Here is a 19,864-nt window from a genome sequence, read left to right as displayed (position 1 = left end):
GAGGGAAGCAACAAGCCTACGATTAAAGAATTAAACTCGAGATGACGGAAGAACCCCAGCCATGCTTCCACCTAGACAAAGCCTACGTGATGAGCGCTGCTCAGTGCCAACCCTTAACAACACACGCTGAGCGAGACGAAAATGGGAATTTCATCGTGGCTGCAGGTGCCTCCGACCACTCACCTCGGAAACCGTTTCAAGGCAGAAATCCCCGGCGCTGGAGGCAAAGCAGCCCTGCCTGGAGGCACCGACACCCGCGCCGGGCGGAGGCACCGCGCCCGCGCCGCCGCGCACCGGGGAAGATGCGCGGAAGCCCCCCGGGGGGAGGCGGTTTGCTCCAGCCCCACCCCCTCCGCCCCCCGGCCCCACATGCCCGGCAATGCCAGGCCCTTGGGCTAGGGGGGGGAGGCGAACCCCCGCCGCAGCCGCGCCTCCCGTCGCGACATGTCGCGATTAGCCGGCGGGGGAGGGGGGCGAGCCCCATCGCCTGCCTAAAGGTGCCGTGGCTGGGTTGCAAAAAGCATTCCCGGGGCGGGGGAGAGCATCCTACTCCCGCCTCCCCACCGGCTCCGGGCCCCTTCCCCCATCCTTCCCCCGGCACTGGGGACCCCCCGGTGTAGAAACCGGTGTCGGGGCGGCGGGGGACCCGCCTCGCTGGGCAGGGTGGGGGCCGGGTCGGGGACCGGTCGATCGCGGTCCTACCTGGCGTGGGGCAGGAGCGGGCGGCGCCGGGGCCGACTCAGCAGCGGCTCGGCATCGCGGCGGGGCGCGGGGCGGGTGGCGGAGCCCCGGTGCGCGGCTGCGGCGCGGCGGCGGGCGGGAGGGAGGGAGGGAGGGAGGGAGAAGGAAGGGAGGGAAGGATGGAGGGAGCGCGCACACACACACTCACGGAGCGGCCCGGGGATGCGCTCAGCTGGCCCGCCCCGCAGGCAGCCTCCCCTCCCTCCGCATCCCTCCGCGGCGCTGCGCGGGCAGGGAGAAACCCGCCGTCCCTCCTCCGCGGTGGCAGCTTCAGCTCTCCTCCTCCTTCTGCTGCTGCTGGAAATATTTCCCGATTTCCTCCTCGGAGCGAGGGACTTTGAAAGGCAGGGCTGTTTGTGGACCCACCCCCAGCAGCCCTGCCCGCCCTGCCTAAGGGAGCCCCCAGTCCTGCCCTGCCTGACCCCAGCCCTGCCCTGCCTTACCCGGCACAGTCCCCGTCCACGCTCTGCCTGCCCCCAGCGCTGCCTGCCGTGCCGAGGCAGCCCCCCATCCCTGCCCGCCCTGCCCTGCCGGGTGGAGCTGCCAGCCTGCCCTCCGTGGCCTCATCGCATCCCCCACCGGCCGCCCTGCAGTCTCCCAGGGCAAGCTCGACCCCATTTGCACCCTGCAGGGGGGAGAAAGCAAGAGGGAGGGTGCAAGGAGCGCCTTGCTGTGGCTGTCACCGTGCCCCACAATGTCACCCATGGCTGCAGTGGGGAGGCGGGAGGCCAGGTGCATCCCAAGGGGCCAGGGGTGAGGTTCTCTCCCCTCGCACATCACCAATATTGTGGGGTTTGCAGAAGACAGCGGGGGCCATGGGGTGACAGGCAAAGGGCATACGGGTCATCTAGGGCCCTCCTGGAAACTGCCCCCACATCTGGCTATGTCCAGGTCAGCGCCTGAACCCACAGAGCCTCCTGTCCCCACGGGAGGGTCATTGGGGTTGGGGAGGTCCTGCAGGAAGCCAGCGGCCTGGCACAGAAGGACTTGCTGTGCCTCGGGCTGGCCCAAGTGTCCTTCCTGTGGGCAATTTCCCTTTCACCATGCCTGAATGACTCTGCCACCCTGCGCTGGCTCCATCAAGGAGCAGATGAACCCATTGTCCCACCCTCCAGGCAGAACTCTGTGGCTTTAGGAACTTAAAATAGGACCAAAGCTAATAACTCGCACACTGGTAGTTGCAAGTACCCAACGACCTTCAGTAGCCCTCTATGCCCAGATCATCAGGTGCAACAAGAACCGTGGAGAAACAGAGCCATTATTCTAGCTCTTGCATCCTCTCACACCTTCTCCCTCTTATCTTGTTGGCTGTGCTTGTATTTTTTGTCACCACTAGCAAGACAGCAAGCCAGCAATTTAGCTTTGGATTTCATTTGTGCTATTCTTTCTTTTTTTTTTTCTTTCTTTTTTTTTTTGTTTTTTTAAGATTTTTGCATCACCATGTTCTTCAGTAGAGATGGAAAACTAAGTTTCTTGTTCAAGATGAGGTGTAAGACATGTTCAGTGTCACCAAACTCCTTTGTAAAGCAGTTCATGGTGAGCTGACCAACCAATAAACCAGCTACTTATTAGTGTTGCAGCTGTTATTGATATTATTTAGTTTTGGTCTTACTTTAAGATCTTATTGCCTACACATGGGATGAAAGGCATTTCCAAATAAGAATTTGGTTTAGAAAAAAACATGGGTTTGTGTCCAGTAGCTAACTGATTTTCTGTCTCACCTCTTTTGATTTAAAACTCTTCAGAGGAGGGATAAGGTTGCATCTGGCCATGTGTGGTACTTTGATGGGACTCAATTCTCCCAGCAGGGCTGTTGATATAAAATGAGCACAACTAAATGTCTATAGCATGCACAGTGCTATGCTCGGATCAGGACCTGAGCAGAGCAGTGGATGTGTATCAGTGGTGTTCGGTTTGGCAGTGGCTGCAGGACGCAGGGCGCTGCACAAGCCGGCGTGGCAAACAGATAGTGTGGGCAGAAAAAATTGGCATGGTTGCAGCCAACAATCCCTGCTGTTGCTTTTCACCCTGCACACTGAAATCTAATCATTGCAACAGTAAGCAGTAGAACTCAGATTTTAATTAGCTGTCAGCCATGAAGTTGTCCCAAAAGCTCCCCATTTCCCTTAGTTATGTTGCTGACCTACTTCCCAGCTCTTTCACTGAATATGGTACACAGCTCCTCTGGAGCACCAGGACTCTACTAATGGGGATCCACTGGTGAGCTGCTCTCTAAAGAGCCAGGCATGTCCCCAGTTCCTCCCAGCCCACCTCTCTCTGTAGCTTGCATGAGAGACATGTTCCTGTCTCCCAGTGCCTCCTGCTGAGACCCTCAGAAAGGTCCCTTCATCTGAGGGATTTTTGTGACATTTGAGGGGAGCTGAAGAAAACAAATTTGTCAGTGTTCGTGGTGATGCTCATTAGTCCATGCAAATGAACCCTTTGTATCACCCAGCCTTAATAGCACTGGAACAGAAAAGGTGAAGCAGAGATGCAGCATTATCCCACCTGCACCTGAGAGCAGCTTTCATCTACTTGAAGAGTGACTGGTTAGGAGGGATATAAGGCTGGAAGGCTGGGAGAAGATGACACCCACTCCCCAGTCCCTCACACACCCCTTTCTAGGCCCATTCAGACCTTCATCTTTCAGAAGCTCCAAGAGAAAGGTGGAGTTGGGCTCTGAAAGAAAGAGTGGAAGTCAGGGAGTAGGGGAGACAGTGAGCCCAAATAATGAGAGGAGATACTGTGTTATAGGACTGCTCCGCACTGCAGTGGCTATGGCTCACACTGCTTTTTCTCAGTCAAGCTGGCTGAAATGGTAGCTGTAACAGCACAGAGCTCTGCATGGGCTATGAAATCTGCTGGACAAGCTGAGCAAATGCTCCTGTGTTCTTCCTGGTGCTCCAGGCAAAAAGGCAACAAGACTGCTCATGTGCTGGCACAGCAAGTTTGCCATAGTGAGGGCACATCCGTGCTTCATCATGATTGCAGCCTGGGCTGTGCTGGGAAAGGCAGGTGTTTGCTCCAGCTACATTTCCTTCTCTGTTTCTCTTTGCAGTCATGCAAGTGAACACCTACCATTGCAAATGCACTTACAACCACTCATCAGTAGTCTCAAAATCATGGAGATTCTCATGCCAATACTAACGAATGGTTCATTCATTCATTCATTCATGCACACCCACAGCCCTCTCCGACAGCAGCCTGCATCCCTCTGCAGTTGCTGAAGCAGGTTTCCAGGTATTGTCTACATACGCAGAGCAGAAAGATGATTCCTCCCTGCAAAGAATGGCGTTAGTGGGCTGTGGAGACTCGAGCACAGGACAGAATGGTGCAGGCTAATTCTCTGCTCAATGCCTTGTGAAGAAAGACATCTGATCTCCTGCACATTTTAGAGGAGGGGGACACAAACCCTCAGGCATTTCTTGCTTGAAAAATTCCTGCCTTATATTCCCTGTAAAAGAGACAAGTGGTCAGGGGAAGGTCAGACTTCAGCTCAGCTCACAGCATGCTCACCTCTGAGCAGCTGTCCTACCACCCTTTCTTGGCCCTGTCTGGAACACCTTCCTCAGTGGGATGCTTTGATCTCTGCTCCAGCTTTTGTGGGTTCAGATAATGCTGGAGGATAACCAAGGAGTCCTCATAGGTTAGTTATCTCTGGTCATAGTTTTCCTTGAGTACCTCCAGAGATGCCAGAGAGATCCTGCACGAGCATATGGGATGTCACCTCTGGCTTGCCATCCATCTGTCTTTGCTCCTCGCTGCAGCAGATGTGAGCGTGTGCCCACTGAACCTTCTCTGGCTCTCCTCTGCATGTTCTTGGCAGAGACCTGGAGATCCCTGAGAGTGGTGTTTGTAAAAAAGATGTTCAGAAACATAATTTCCAGCAATTTGAGCATTCGCTTTCACTGACACCTTCAAACCTGCCTTTGCTGTTAGGAGGATAAATCAGGCATTTAAAAATGTGGTGGATGGAGTGGGACACAGCAGTGAATAGGAAGGGCAATTCTGTGTGCTGGACATCATGCACTTCTTTTTGAGATCTCCAGGCAGTGCCGCCCTAGCTGTTTTCAAGTAGCTTGTACAGTCTGAGTCCTGATGATCCCAGGGAGGTCTGAGCAAAACAGCTGTCTATTGGCCAGCCAGAGGTCTTAGAGGCGGAAGGTGTCTGCTACCCCTGGAAAACTGAGAGTAAAGACAATACCCCAGCGAGAAGGCAGTGCTCAATGGGATGTTTTGGCATGCCTGTGAAAAATTGGCAGCATACGGTTTGCTCTCACTGCAATGCTTTGGGAGCCTGCAGAGGTAAATGGAGAAACCACGCTTATGCTTCTTTCAAGCTTTTCCCCAAGTACTTGCTCTATGCTGTGTTTTAGGTAGGTTTAAACAACAAATCCAGAGCACTAATTGCTGAGCATAGCATTTAACAGCTTGGGAGAGAGTTTTCCTGGAAGAAGCATTGACTGGCCAAATTTTGCAGAGCACTGCTTGTGTGTGGCAGACACAAAAGAGTATTTGCACTGGAAATCCCCTGCTATGTGGGGGTTAAAAGCAGAACTAGTTTTAGGGGCTGGACATGAATTTAGGGAGCTTGGAAATGGGGAGAGCTGCATGCATGTTGCAAACCTCTAGTCTACAAAACAAGCCACACACTCTTCTCTTCAAATTCTGCTTCAGAATCCCACTTTTCTTTTTGAAAAAACTGCTTTCTGGTCATCAGGGATATACAGGAAAAGCTCAATATATGTGCAGAATGACTTCAGTGACTGGGCTTAATGTAAGAGATGTACAAGGTGCAAACTGTCTCCTCACTCTTCTCAAAGGAATAGAAACTCAGAAGCCTCTGACAGCTGTCATTTTTCTCAACAGCAGTGCATGCTAATACTAGCATCTCATTCCCATTTCCATTTCACAGGCAGAAACCAGTTCCTAGACTGTGACTGGAAAATGAAGGACCAGATGTTCCCTGCTGAACTGCCTGTCCCTTAACATCTCTTCCCACCAAAAAAAATGAAGCTTTGTTTTGCTGTTACAAAACTGCAGAATACAGGAACTAAAAATGCAGACGCAAGGTCAACTGAAATGCATTTCCCAGTGAAAGCAATAGCCTAGGGACTCCGTTGCCTCAAAATGAGTGTCCTGCAAGGGGCCATAGAGCTGCAGTGTGCCAGCCCCAGGGCATCACTACAACCGAGCAGCACTAGCTCTCTCCACTTGACACTTCATCTCTTTTCACCACCATCCCAAGGCTGCCTTGGCCTGGAAAAAATGTGGCTGAAAAAAAAAAAATCCCCCCAAATCCATAATTAAAAATCAACAAATGCTGTGTTCTCTGGATTTTCTTTTGCTTTTGAAACCTAGAGATTTGATGTTTTCCAATTTACTTGGTAACCAGAAGTAAGTTAAAAAATTGAGAGATGAAATAGTGATATGTACTCACATGATTCCAGGAGCTGGGACTTTAAGAAAAAAGTGCAAATACTGTGGTAATGTGACAAGATTTGGGAGCTGTGTCCTTCAAACTGAGGACTGTGATGCTTCCTCAGCAGCTCTGGTGTCCACATAAGGCCATATCCCTCATTTGATCTGTGTGCAGGGCTCCCATTGCTATCAGTGGGAGACACAGGATGGATCGGATGTAGTGCATGACTCCAGCTGCGGCCCCTGGTTGTGAAGGTAATTTGGCCTGCTCTGTACCATCTGTTTGCCAGCCCTGAGCGAGGTTTGATATTCCAGGGAAAACAGACTTTTTTATTAAAAGTGAGAAGTGACTGACCTCAGCTGCATAAAGCACCTTATTTATATTTTACTTATACAGTCCAGGTCAAGAAAACTGCTGGGACACCTTGAAAAAACCAAGCCCATTAGGCAAGAGGATGTGAAATGACTTCTCTTAAAGGGAAAGTTGTCTTCACTATAATGGGCTCTAATCTGTGTTGTCCTTGTAGGTGGTCAGAAACCTTCCTTGCCTTCTTGCTGCTTTGACTTTACCAACCTCTGCCTCAGCTCTGCCTCGTTTCAACTCCAAGTGGCCTTGCCTTGCTAGGTGTCTCTTCAGCACTGACCAGCTCTGCCAGAGATTAGCCCCTGAGTCTCAGTGATAGAGCAAAGCCGAGGAATTTCTGGGAATTTTTGGGAATTTCTGTGCTCCTCAGTCTTCGCCAAGGCACCTTGGAGTAGACGTGTGCCCTTGCTCCTGGCTGACTGTCTCTGAAACAGCTGAGGCAGCAACATGGTTCTTATCCCAGCTCCCTTCACAGCTTAGACCCAAGTCCAGGGGACAGGGACTCCCACTGGTGCACATACAGAACTTGCTATTTTGGCACAGTTTGCTCTGTTTGCACTTCTGAACATGTATAGACCAAAAATGCTTGTCTTCTCTGTGCTGCATGCTCAAGCATTGGTGAGACAGTAACCAATGCTGCATGTCCTAGACATTGTAATTGAAGCCCTGCATGTAAAGAGAATTTATCCCAAAGAGAGAGAAACATAAGAAAACCAGATTTAACATCCGGATTACTTAATGGTTATGAGTCTGTTTTTTTGCTGGAGTTTTTGGAGAAATGAAACTGCACCGTTTGTGAGACTGGATTCTCCTTTCAAATACCCCATGCTATCAGACGCCAGTCTGTTTCCCCCCTGGAATTTCAAACACTGCCTATTCAAAAGCTGTTCTGAGCTGAATGGCTTTTTCATGGCTTTCTGGATTGTGATGATGCTTTAGAATTCTTTAAGATGGTCCTTTACACCTGCTTCGTGGTTAGAAATCCCCAAGTCTCTTATAAAAATATTCTGCTCTTATGGGAAGCTGTTCCCAGCTTCTGGCAAAACTGGTTAGGTTCTGAGGCTGCATCCCTGCATGTGCAGAAAGGACGTGGATGTGTGTGTGTGTGTGTGTGTGTGCACATGCATGCAGATGTTTCCTAATCCAGATTGTGCAAGCTCTGACTTCTTCCCTCTGCGTTTCTGCTTATTCAGATGAACTCCTGCTCTTCTGTGAGTCCTCTCATCTCTTTGGTGGGTGGGACAGTGTCTTAGCAGGGCTGATGTGAATACAGGCTTTCCTCTTTCATTCAGCTCTTTTCTATGTGCACCTCAGTCACTAAGAAAGTTTCTGGCCCCTGAACCCTAAAACACCAGTGTGGTATTTTGGTATTTGTGCCAGGGCTCTTAGCAGTGTTTTATATGCCATCAGTAGCCTCCAGAGTTAACAGCTGTATTTATATGACCAGTGGCATCAGGAAGGCAGGCAACAGCTTCAGAGCCACTGATGGGAAGAGATAAGAGAAGTGGGAGTCTAGAAGACATGAGTCAAGAGGAAACATTGAAGGAATGCAGACTGTCAAGTCAAAAGAAGACATATATCCTCGCAAATCTGAAAGAAGTTTCCCACTCCTACTGTCGATAAGATAAAAAGTCAGGACCTTAAACTACAGGCAGGGACACTGAAGTTTGACAGGAGGAGAAGCTTTCCGCAGCCATGAGAGTAATGGTGTAGGCAGCTGGATTGTCTGCAGAGAGCGAGAAGTCTGTGTCACAGAAAGGTTTTAAGACCAGGGTGAGCAAACCTCTGTTCAGTTCAGATGAGGTATAGGTGACCTAGCTCTCAACATCATTGCATCAGGAAGATGTATATGAGAGATGAACAATCAGGAGACATTCAGCACACCATAAAAAGAAAACCACCGTTGTGGTTAGTAGGTTGAAAGAAAAAACCTGCCTTTAGGCTTTGAACAAAGATTTGGTGTACGAAAACAATCAGAGCACTAGAAATTAGGCCACTCTGGGAGAGCAGATCTAGGTGCCAATGCTATCCAAGCTCATGCAACCTGGGAGCAGACTGACCTTGGTTCCAGGCTGGCAGCCAATTTCTTGGATGGATGAGCCATTTAGCCAGTAGGATGCTGGGGAAGAGAGCTTGTTGCTGCTCCGAAGCCCATGATATATCCTACTTGGGTTTTGTCCTGTCAAGGTTTAGTTCAGGCTTATAGCCATTTAACTCACTTAGCAACCTCTTCCATTAATTTTTCATGTTCAGCCATAGGAACCTTGAAGCTTACCCGAATGCTCTCAGGAGCTGGCAGCATAGGAAGGCTTGTGTTGGAAACATCCATCCTGCCATGGTGGTCCCTCTCACTTGCCTCGCTGGGACCTGTCTCACTGTGAACTGCAACCTGAGGCGTGCAGACAACTGGCCTTCCCTGACCAAACTGCAACACTAATGAGAGGGTAGCACAAGGGCACACATGGGTGCTCCATGTAGCAACAAAACAATGTCTTTGGTTAACCCTGACTTATGGCTATGTAAAATATAACATGAAGTAAGGGTATGAGAAGCTACCAGAACCTGCAGATCATAAGAAGAGGAGTAATGTATATGCAGCTGATCATCCCTGACCAGTAGTTACACTAGACAGCAGCATGAAAAACGGTGGAAAAGAGAAACATTGCATATAACAAAAGCGGGGTACAAGCTTCATTGCTGACTAAGGTAGAAATTACCAAGGCAACCATATCATGAGGACAAAATAAGTATATAAAGTCAGGAAACCTGGGGCCAGTGAGGGAAAAGTAAATACAGGTGGTCTGGGAGGAGAGAGACTTGGTAAAGAAGCAGAACCTGGGTAGAATAAAAGGGGCAAAACCAGAATATAAGGTAAAGCAAGTGACATACTCAGGACTGATTGGGGGCTGTTGGTCAGTCCTGTGCTTAATTACGACAGTTTGAAGCAGGACAATAAACCTTCTGTTTCCCCCCTTCTTGTGTTCAGCTTGACTTCATGGTCAGGAGGGACTTGGAGTGCTTTGGGACTAATGAGAGCTGTTTCCCGGCGACTCATGAGGAAACCCCTGAAGGGTATTACCTAAGCACATCACCCTTCCCTTCCCTGACAGCCTGACTCCATCTTTCAAGTTGCAATTTCTCCTGACTGACTCTACAGAGGATCTTAAGTGTAGACGTTGGCAACATAGAAGTTCAATAGCTGATACTAATACGGGGAACCACACAGCAAATGAGCTCGTGTAGCTGCACCTGAAGTCAGTCAGGCCACGCACATCTGCCACGTTCAGCACACCTCCAGCTCTTCAAAGAGCCCGACTCACCACACTGCCTTCCTGCAGATGTTTTCTGGGGGGAAAGAACTAGCTAAAGTGAAATCTCTGCACAAGTCACAGCCACAAAAGAAAAGACATGTGTCAAAAAAAATCCACTCCAGAAACAAGAAATGAAGTTACAACTCAGGATGAAGGCAGGGAGTTTGTGCTGGCAAAACATCAGCTTTATTAAGGTTAGAGTCTTCAAACTTGTCTTGTTCTGTAATTTTCTGTAGGCTGCATACATCAAGGCATGATCAAGATAATCAGACTGTCTGTTTCAAAGAGAAGAATGTTAAAATCAGGTATGTTTTTACCAACAGGGACAGAAAATGTCTAGAAAACATGAGTAGTGGCACAGCTTGTAATGCTTACAAACTCCTGTTTTGTAGCATTCCTCTAGTCTGTGCATCAAAGCATGCTTAAAAATAGTCTGCCTGGTTATTTTTAAGGTAAGAACATTGAAATTAAGGGTCAAGGGCCAAAAGTTTTCTAGTGCATTATCATGGAGGTACATCTTCAGGCATTTTAACACATTAAGGCACTTTCCAGGCATACATGAAACAAGATGCATGCCTAGACAGGCTTGCCCCAGCCTCTAAAATGCAAGGACTGTCACTGAATTATGGATCCTCAGGTGGGTCTTTAGTGATTTATAATGGAGATTCCCAAGTGTCTAGAAAGGAACCAACGATTTTTTTCTAAAATACTCATGATTTGTCCTGAATCTTACCCAATGATTTGTAGCTGAACAGACAAATCATTGCCCACTAAGCAGATTTTCAATGGCAGGCAGTACAAAGTTTTCTCCAATAATAAAACATGCATGCTCTGTACACACTGTTCTCCTCCACAGGATCATAGAGATCCTCATACACACTCACAGCAGAGAACCTTCAAGATTAAGTCTTTTGCCTAGGTTAAGCTGGAGATATGTCACACCTCAGGGGAAGAATGAGGTTATCAACAAGGCTCTAAAATGCTATAAGTATTGGTTACTCTTGTTCTCAGAAATTCACTTCAGATCAATTCAACTCAAGCTAAAAGGCAAATCTCTCAGTTATCAAGAAAGATGCTTCTTGGAGCATCTGTTTTCTATAACCAGTGGCAAAAAGTATTTCAAAACAAGAGAAACTTTCTAATGCATTTGTTTTCCAAGCTGTGTTGTGGACTAGGCCCAGTACAGAACATGGCAGGAACACAAGTGCCGGACATCACACAAGGATCCACTGTGGTGCTGGAGATCATTGTGTTAAACTTTTGAATAATGTAGCCAGAAAGTGAAACGAGGACACTTTTCACAGCTGCGTATCTCTCTTTTTGCATTATTTTGCCCATGAATTAACATTACCAAGAAGATTTGGAAAACCTGATAGAAGGTTTCCACAAAGATTTGGCTCATCAGCAACTTGGAAAAACACACATGGGAGGTAAATGCTAGAAGTTAAATCTCTGTTAGCTCCTTGGTCAGGTTATGGCTTCTTGTGCCAGAACATTGGTATAACATGTGGCTTACATCTGAAAGGTGTCACAGCAGGCAGCAGAGAAGCAGTAATCATCACTATTCTGGAAAATCAATAAAAACGGAGACCTACTTATCCATCTAAAGATAGGGCAATACAGAACATCTGTCTTGCTCCTGAACTGGGCATTTATCCTGGACAGGAGATGCTTTCAAGGCCTTACTTCAAATAGTTATGCTCTAAAAAGCAGGCTAAATCCAGGAGGTCATCTTGAAATAATAGTTGGCAGGCCAAAGTGACGTAACATTTAACATGCTTTAAAGGACCATATGGAATAAGTTACACCAGAGTAAAACAAACACTTGTCTCTCACATCCAGTGTTATTGTTAGTAACTCACTCAACTGAGTGTATTTCTCAGCAGCGACAATGTCTCACTAAAGAACAGGGTAATACAACAGATCACTAGCATGTTGTGGTCTGTGGCCACAGGAAGGGTTTACTTTTACTGTGTACATGTTGGCAGTCTCAAGATGCTAGCAGCAAATCCAAATGTAGATAGCCACATCTAGGGCAGAAGCACAAGATCTCTGCTTGGAGTCTTTCTGTAAGCCAAAAAGATAACATGGTGTGTCTCTAATATCATGCTTGCCAAACGGCAGCAAAAACAATGAGCTGAGAATTAGATGCTGGGAAAGTAGTTGTCACCTTGGTTTTGCTTCTTTGTTCCTGAGTGCAGATATGGCAATTGCTGATGCTGGGAATCAGCAGGGGAAGGGACTGTTTCAAAGAGAAGAGTCCCCTATTCCCACACTAAAGCTTAAACCTTGATGCATGGTTGCTACTTTTGGAAACAGGCATCAAAACAAGCTGATTTGGAAGGGTGAAGAGGTTGGTGGGCAAGAGGTAAGACTGGTCTATCAAGCCCTGGACCCTGCAGAAAGCCTGAGAGTGGTCAGAGCTGCCTCAGGTGGACAAGCACATCCCCTTGTCTGCTTCAGAACTCTTCAGGCTTCTGCCTGAGGCCTGACACACTGAAGCTCTGCCCAAATCACTGTGGGCCAGACCCCTCCATCACCTCCACTGAGCTCATGTCCTGTCCCTTGCTTCCTAATGCTTGTTGAACATTACGGATAAAACTCAGCATCTTGGTGAGACCTCTCCATAGCCTGGAAGACTTATCTGCCTGGAGGAGCGTTTTCAGGTAGATTGCATCAAAGGATCCCAGCGCATCTCCCGGTGGGTTAGGGGCTGTACAGGCACCCAGGATGACAGCATGTGTCCAGGCAGTGTGCAGGGACCCATCTAGCTGACAAAGAGGAGACCACAACCCCATTCTGACCATATTGCAACAGAAGAGTGTCTGATACACTTCTAGGTAGAGAAGAAAGCAAAAAGGGAACATTTCATGTGCAGAAGTTTCCAACAGGGACTCAAGGAGGCCTTGATGTGTTAGAATGATAGAAAGGCAGCAATAGATTTGCAGGCCACATTCTTACACTTTCCATGTTTTGTTTTTGGTGGGGTTTTTTTGTTTTTGTTTTTTTTTTTTTTTTTCCATTTTCACATTTTTCTCTAGTTTCCTTCTTTTGCTTATATAAGAGGGAAAGAAAAACCAATTTGATGTTCCGATGAAAGGAAGGACAACTCTCTGGAAGAGCAGGAAATGGTGTGCAGTGGTGTCATGTGGGATTAGTCTGCAACCTCCAGGGCATGCTTCGGTCTGTGGGATAACCCAGGAAGCATCCCAGGCACAAAACTTTTGGTGAAACTCATCCTGTAGAGAATGAGGGGCTTGAAAGCACTGGGAGACTGAGGGTAGGAAAAAGGCTCTACACACTGTTCAATATAGTATATTCCTATGGGGAGTGAAACAACCCAAGCACTGAATCTCCCAGCCTGGTAGGGAAAAATCTATACCTGAACAGGACTCCTTGGCAGAAGTTCTTGAGCATTTATCCTCTTCAGGTATTTACGGACATGTCATTAGTCATTGTTAAGCTGAGTGGAACACAAACTAGTCTGGGGCATATGTCTTCCAACTGTGCCTTTACCCACATAGTGACATTTTCCAGAATCCCAGTTCTGTATCTTCCTTCTAACTATGCCCACCTTTCTGCAGAAGTAAACTAATGTGGAGTTTTCCAGAGTGAAATACTTCCTATCCCTTCCCTTCCCTTCCCTTCCCTTCCCTTCCCTTCCCTTCCCTTCCCTTCCCTTCCCTTCCCTTCCCTTCCCTTCCCTTCCCTTCCCTTCCCTTCCCTTCCCTTCCCTTCCCTTCCCTTCCCTTCCCTTCCCTTCCCTTCCCTTCCCTTCCCTTCCCTTCCCTTCCCTTCCCTTCCCTTCCCTTCCCTTCCCTTCCCCTCATGTCTCTGGAAGAAGGCTCAGCTACAAAGATCACAAACGGAAACCTGCATTTTATGTTAGCAACATCAGAGTTCAGCATTCCAAGGATTTGGTAAAGATCCTAAAAACAAACATCCCAAACTCATGAGGAAGTTCAGCATTAAATATAAAAGAAATCCAAATATGTTGAAGTATGGAAATCAAAACAACTTCAGCTTTGCCCTGCAGTGACCCCATGCAATAAGAATACATTTATGATTAGATCACAGTGATGGTTGGAGCCCTAGATAAGAATAAACTAAGTTTTGAAAACCTCCACTTTTGCTGTATTGTTGCTATGTTTTTCCCCCATGTGTTGCTAGAATAATACTGAGTTTCTTAGAGGATCAACTCCAAAATTAATGTCAACCCATAAATTGCCTGCTTTACTTGTAAATCAGCAGAAAACACCACCACTGCTTAAAACTGTCATGTTGCTGCCTCTTCCTATAGCAGCACAGATCAGCACATGGTAGGTCTGAAGAGTGAGGCTCATGGCTGGAGTCCGTCTGAAGGACACTGGAACAGCAGATCTCTGCAGCCATGTGCCCAGCCAGCCTGCTGGCATCTTGCTGACCACTTAGGGAAAACATCCTGGGCACCTCTAAAACTGAGCTTTTTAGCTCAGGGCCATGCAACTCTGAATTCAGACTAATTTTCCCTGCATTTGTAAAGAGGCCTTCTCCATTTGCTGAATGCCTTGTCTGCAAACCTTAGCACTGGGACTCCTCCTGTGTGAGCGCAATTCAACAATACCAGGGTTCAGTTTGCTAGTGAGATGCTGAGTACCTGAAAACTTAGTATCATCCAGAGCTATTTTGTCGCTATTTTGACTCCAGTTTGGCATTAAAGGCAACTTGTGTCATGGGATGGAAATTTAGGAGTAGTTCATGTTTGTAAGTGACCAAAAATGACAGCTGGATTTAGACCAGCAGAGGCCATCAAGGGTTATTTATTCATCTCTCCATGCTGTGCAGTCAGTTATTATACACAACATTTTTATAAAGAAGAAGAGGTTTGTGAGGCTGAATGGCCCAGAGTTTAACACAGTGAAACAAAAATGACAGCACAGTTTCTTTAAAACACAGGCTATTTTCACTTCCCATCTGAAGTTCTGCTCTTGTTCAAAAGGATTGTGGCCACATGTGCGTAAAAGATACTGGAAATATTTGTGCTGCTGTGCATGAGATTGCAAGCGGCGAGCACCATGGTACATGCTACAGTATTTACATGTGGTACTTGCAGCCTGCAAACACAAACTTTTCCCAAAATGCCGTTCCTTCTAGAAAACTGCCTGTCTTTGTGAGTCCTCTGGTGAAACCCTCCCCAGATAGACCATTGTTCTTTACCCTGAAGGAGGAGAGACAAGAATAGGAAGATCATGTTTAGGAGCAAGAAAACCAAAGAAGACAGCTGCCCACTTTCAGATTTTTTTTGAAACATCATATTTTTCAGGACTCAATTCCCTGGGCAAATCAGATTTGAACTGGCAAATGGGCCTGCAGGTTTCTAAACTGGGAACAGATAGACCCATCACATAAAGCCCATTTCTCTAGAACATAAGCATTAAATTGTATCTGGCCAGAGAAGTGGATCAGTCTGTCAATGTGTTCCCAGATGAAAACAGAGATGGTGTCCAAACTCCATCCTTCAGGAATCACCATAAAAATATTGAAGTTGTCTGAAGGAGGAGAATATATAGTGAACTTACTTCAAGCCAGAGCCACTTTGCGAAACCCTCACTGAGTGACTTCATGGTGTAGCTCTCCTCTTTGTGATTTGAGTACACTCTCTTCTTGGGCACCCTATAAACCCCTTCTCACAAGAAATTCTGAATTCAGGGACCAGTTGTGGATGTCTGGTGCAAAGACTGCTTCAGACCTGCTGTGGGGTTTGTTTTGAAAGCCACTAAGATTTAGGAACACAAACCACCAGTGCACCTGGTAGTCCTGTGTGCCTTTGGCTCCTTGCATGAGGCACACAACACATTCTTGCTTGCTCCAAGTGCCACCGGGGTGAGGGCAGCTTTACCCTTGTCCACAGCTAGCAAGAATAAGCACTGAGCTCAGCTTTGTCCTTGTTACTTGACTCCTGGGTTTTGTCCTGCCCCGACTCAGCTCAGCATCCTCACTCTGATTGTGAGAAAGAGCAGAGCTTCCCCTTCCCCCTCTCCTTCTTGCACTCTGGCAAAGAATTGGTGCATGGGAGGACCTCGTGGCGGATGCTCGGAGGCTGCAGTCTTCATAATAACTAGTCACTTATAAAAGGCATGTTAGTGATACTATCGCTAATGTTTTATATGACTATTTATATTCATATCTAGGGTCTCTGAATGAGATACCATCAGCTTTCCACGAGGGACCAAACAAACACTAGCAATACCCATGACTAATCAATAGTAAACATTAATAATAGCCAGTACACTGATAATAATAATAATAATAAACATTAGTGATAACACAGCCTGCCTGAAAATGCTTTTGGTAGAGGGAGGGAAGGAGGAGGGCACAAAGAGCGGTCTGCCCTGGGGCTGGGCACCAGTGATGACTCCTGCCACCATAGCTTTTTCTACTGGGTCACACTGCCCCAGGCCCTGGGCCAAATGGGAAGATCAAATTAAATAGGTCTCAGCTTTTCCAGCTCCATCCTGGCATCCTCTTCCCAACCTGCCCAGCACAACTGTGGGGTAATGCCTTGCTCAGGGACCATGCACACCAACTAGTTTTTTTCTCCAGGGTAAGGGAAGCACATAGTCTATAGCCTCAAAGAGACAGGAAAAAAAAAGAAAAAAAGGGAAAACTGGGGAAAAGCTTTTATCTATCAGCAGGCTGACAGCAACCTATAAAACAGAACCATATCCAACAGAAAATAGAAGCAATCTGAGTAAGTGTGAAATGCAGAAGTGTTCTTTCATAGCAATAACAGCAAAAAGGTTTATTTGCAATAGCAATTGAAAAGCCATCTATTGACCCCAATTACTTAAAGATTAATTTCTATGCTAGCATTTCTATAGACAGGTGATATGTATTTAAATGTACCTGTCAAAAAAATCAGAGTTTGCCTGGCACAGACAAATTTCAGCTGCATCTTAATTTTGAGTATTTAAGCACTTGAGAGGAAGCAAGACAAAGAGAAGATTTGTATTTCAGTGAATATAAAAATGAGAAATGTGGGAATATCCATGGAAATACTAGTTAAATAAGGGGAAACAAGGGCTGTACTCAAGGGCCTGCAGACTCTACTATGGAGTTACAAGCAAACACTTCCATTATGTTCTTCTTATGTAATTACAAGGGAAAGCATTTTCATTCATGAATGGAAACTTTTATGACATTTGTGGTCTAGTAATTTCTCTTTACAATCATCCTTGATATCTCCGGAAATCTCCTACAATTTCAGTCATATTCCTGATATTATTTCCAGTTCTTTCTGTATAATTTCACTTCACCTGCTCTAACGTTTTTTCCAGTCTATTAACCACCTGAAAAATGAGATAGCTTTACCCAGCACTTTGCAGTGGGAGTACGAATACTGTATTATAACACCTGAAAGCACATGAACCGTTACCCAAATGACATTCTGTAGCATTTAAAGAAAAATCACGGGTTTAACTGTACCGCTGCAAACCAGCAAGATTTTAAGCTAAGGCTACAAAAAGCTTTTTTTGTGTTCTTTTTAACAAAACACTTCCGTGGAGAAAGCCTCTCTGCCAAGGGCATACTCTGCTTTTTTGACAGTGCCCAGTTCACAGAACTAACACATTTCAGTGCTAGTTTGAAGAAGAGCTATTACTTCAGTGCTTTGGAAATATACACAATAGCACACAGCTGTTTTCACTGGCGTCGGCTTTCACAACACTGTAATGGCAGTTAAAACTGTACCAAAAATCCCTGCACAGGATGTAATCAACCTCAAATCTACAGAGAAACATTGAGAAACTGCCTTCCAGTGCCAAGAAAAACAACAGACGTTTACAACAAGTTCTTCCTAATGTCCAGTCAGCTCAACCCAAATGAGACATGTTTCTCAAAATGAAAGTAGGACAGACCAGAGAAGAAAAAACCCTCAACTATTTTTATGATTTTTTCTAAATAAAAACACAAAAGGACTCCGACACTGGAAACCTCCCCTCCTGCCCTTCTGTCCAGTGAAGCTCTAACATCAGTCAGCCTGTAAATCCAGTTCGTGAGTGATAACATGCTTGTTTTCCAACATTTTTCTCTTGCCTCTTTCAGACACTTGAAAAGTTTCTGTCCCTCCAGCGGCAAAGCTGTTATGTCATGTTCCTCACTCAGAGAGCTTAACTGCTATCCAGTTATTTGAGTCATCCCATAGCCCCAGATTTACAGCTTTTCTCAGGATGTCAGTCTAACTGAATACCTAGGTGTTCCCAAGAAATGCTTGAATTGCTTTTCACTTACCCCAGCTGAGTCTCAGCAGTTGTGGGTAAAGCAGAATGGAAAAAAGCCCTCATACGATACTGTCTCTAAGTTTACCAGGAAGAAAGGAGCTGGGGTGCGTGTCCTTTAAGTGTCTCTAAAGATGGTTTGCATAGCTGGATCTCAGCTTATCTATGCTTTTCTGCTTTTGCTTCCATACATGGATCTGTTCTCAACAGTAACTTCAAGCTGTCGAAAAGAAGCTATCTGGCAGATTTCAGCTTCATCTGACACATAAACGAGCAAAAGTAAATAAATAATGATTTCTGCCAGCTCCCTTTTTTTTTGATTTGCACCTCAGAACACCTTTTATTTTTTTTCCTTTTCCCCAGAGTAACATTTTGCTATTTTTTTCAAATTCCTAGGTGAGGGAAACCAGAGATGACCAAGGCAGATTTCTCTTCTCCCTTTCCTGCAGGCTCACATAATTTTATTCTGAGAAATATCTTTTTTTTTTTTTTTCCTTTGCTTTGCTTATAGGTCAGGGTTTTGCATGTTTCTTACTTGGAAGAATGTCAAGGCAATATACATTATGTCTGTAGCAAGGGAAGGTTAAGAGTCAAATTTTTGGAGAGAGAGAGATTATAGAAGAGCCACGTGACTGCTCCCAGATTAGCAGCAGTAGCAGGAGTATGCATTCTTCTGATATTACAGTAGCCACCGTGGGACATGCCTGAAACACTGGAGAGTGGAAGCTGCAGTTTGGAAGCTCCTTGCAGATGTATTTATGAATAAATCACTCCGCGTTCTCTTTCCTACCTTCCATACTTCCTAAGTTTCAGTTTCAGAAAGGGCTGATAAAGGACAAAAATGCTCCCAGGGAGCCCTGTGCCACAGGTCAGGAAAGTAGCCGTAAAATTAACCTTAGCTCTGCTCTTTATTATCTCTGCTGTTCAAATGGGAATGTTAAGGGCTACAGTGAAAGGGCAAGACTAAGAATATGTCACTGTTATTGTATGTTATAGTGGCAACTGGGAGTAAAGAAAATACTAGGAACCTAATCGATTGCTTCAGAGTGGGCTCTGATGAAAGAAAACTGGTGGAAGACATATTCAGGCACTTAGATATCTAAGGCTGCATGTAGGTGTCCATACTCAGGCCACTTGCATTGAAAATGTCGTCCTCAGACTTGGTGTTTTTGATTCATTGCAGGAGAAGGAAATTCCTTGTATATTCCCACACACGAATGACCTCGACTGTTTGAGATTTTTCCTAAACATCTGTTGAACACTTGGCAGAATAGAAGTTTTTTAAAGGGCTCAGTAGCTCCACCTCTTCAATTAATGATAAACTACATTATTTCATTATTATATTACAAATTTCCCAATTAGAGATATTGCTTTAAATAGCATATTCGACTCCTGCTGTTTGGTGTCTCAGAAATTAGAGGGGGGGTGTGGGGTGTGTGTGTAGATGGGGATCCTGGGAAGTCTCCAGCATCTACCCAGTGTCCAGAGCAAAGACAGCTGTCCTGGGAGCACACCCCTCCATCCCAGAGCAAGCAGAAGACCCATAGAAGCATGAAACAGGCAGCAAAAGATGAGTAAGCATGAAGGGGACCCTCCTGTTTCTAGCACACCAGCCAAATGATTAGTGTCTGTTGTTTGGGGTGGTAGGAAGTAATAGGAGGAGAAATATCCCTTCTGGAAATCTGTCCTGGGGTTTCTCTGGCCTTTCAAGAGCAGAATCCAAGCTCATCCTAGGAGGGTGCTTGAATGGGAATATATGCCACTGTTGCCTG

General features: G+C 46.2%; 1 protein-coding gene across 7 annotated transcripts in view; it reads right to left on the bottom strand.

Annotated features, from left to right (window-relative positions):
• Window positions 1–18,315, bottom strand: part of SLC8A1 (solute carrier family 8 member A1) — a 152,335-nt gene extending 134,020 nt beyond the window's left edge. For 3 of the 7 annotated variants that reach the window (XM_074817366.1, XM_074817362.1, XM_074817367.1), the window contains exon 1: window positions 18,106–18,315. In XM_074817366.1, coding sequence (XP_074673467.1) covers window positions 18,106–18,158 — 53 coding nt within the window. In that variant the 5' untranslated portion in view covers window positions 18,159–18,315. Of the gene's footprint in view, window positions 1–183; window positions 218–702; window positions 865–889; window positions 1,051–18,105 lie in introns of those variants that run through there. The other 4 variants (XM_074817365.1, XM_074817361.1, XM_074817364.1 and 1 more) reach the window with 4 other exon arrangements.
• Between the last annotated feature and the right edge of the window lie 1,549 nt (window positions 18,316–19,864).

This window comes from Strix aluco, chromosome 3, assembly GCF_031877795.1.
Source record: "Strix aluco isolate bStrAlu1 chromosome 3, bStrAlu1.hap1, whole genome shotgun sequence".
NCBI lineage: Eukaryota > Metazoa > Chordata > Aves > Strigiformes > Strigidae > Strix > Strix aluco.
Note: the sequence above shows the minus strand (reverse complement) of the source record. Positions and strands in the feature narration are given on the sequence as shown.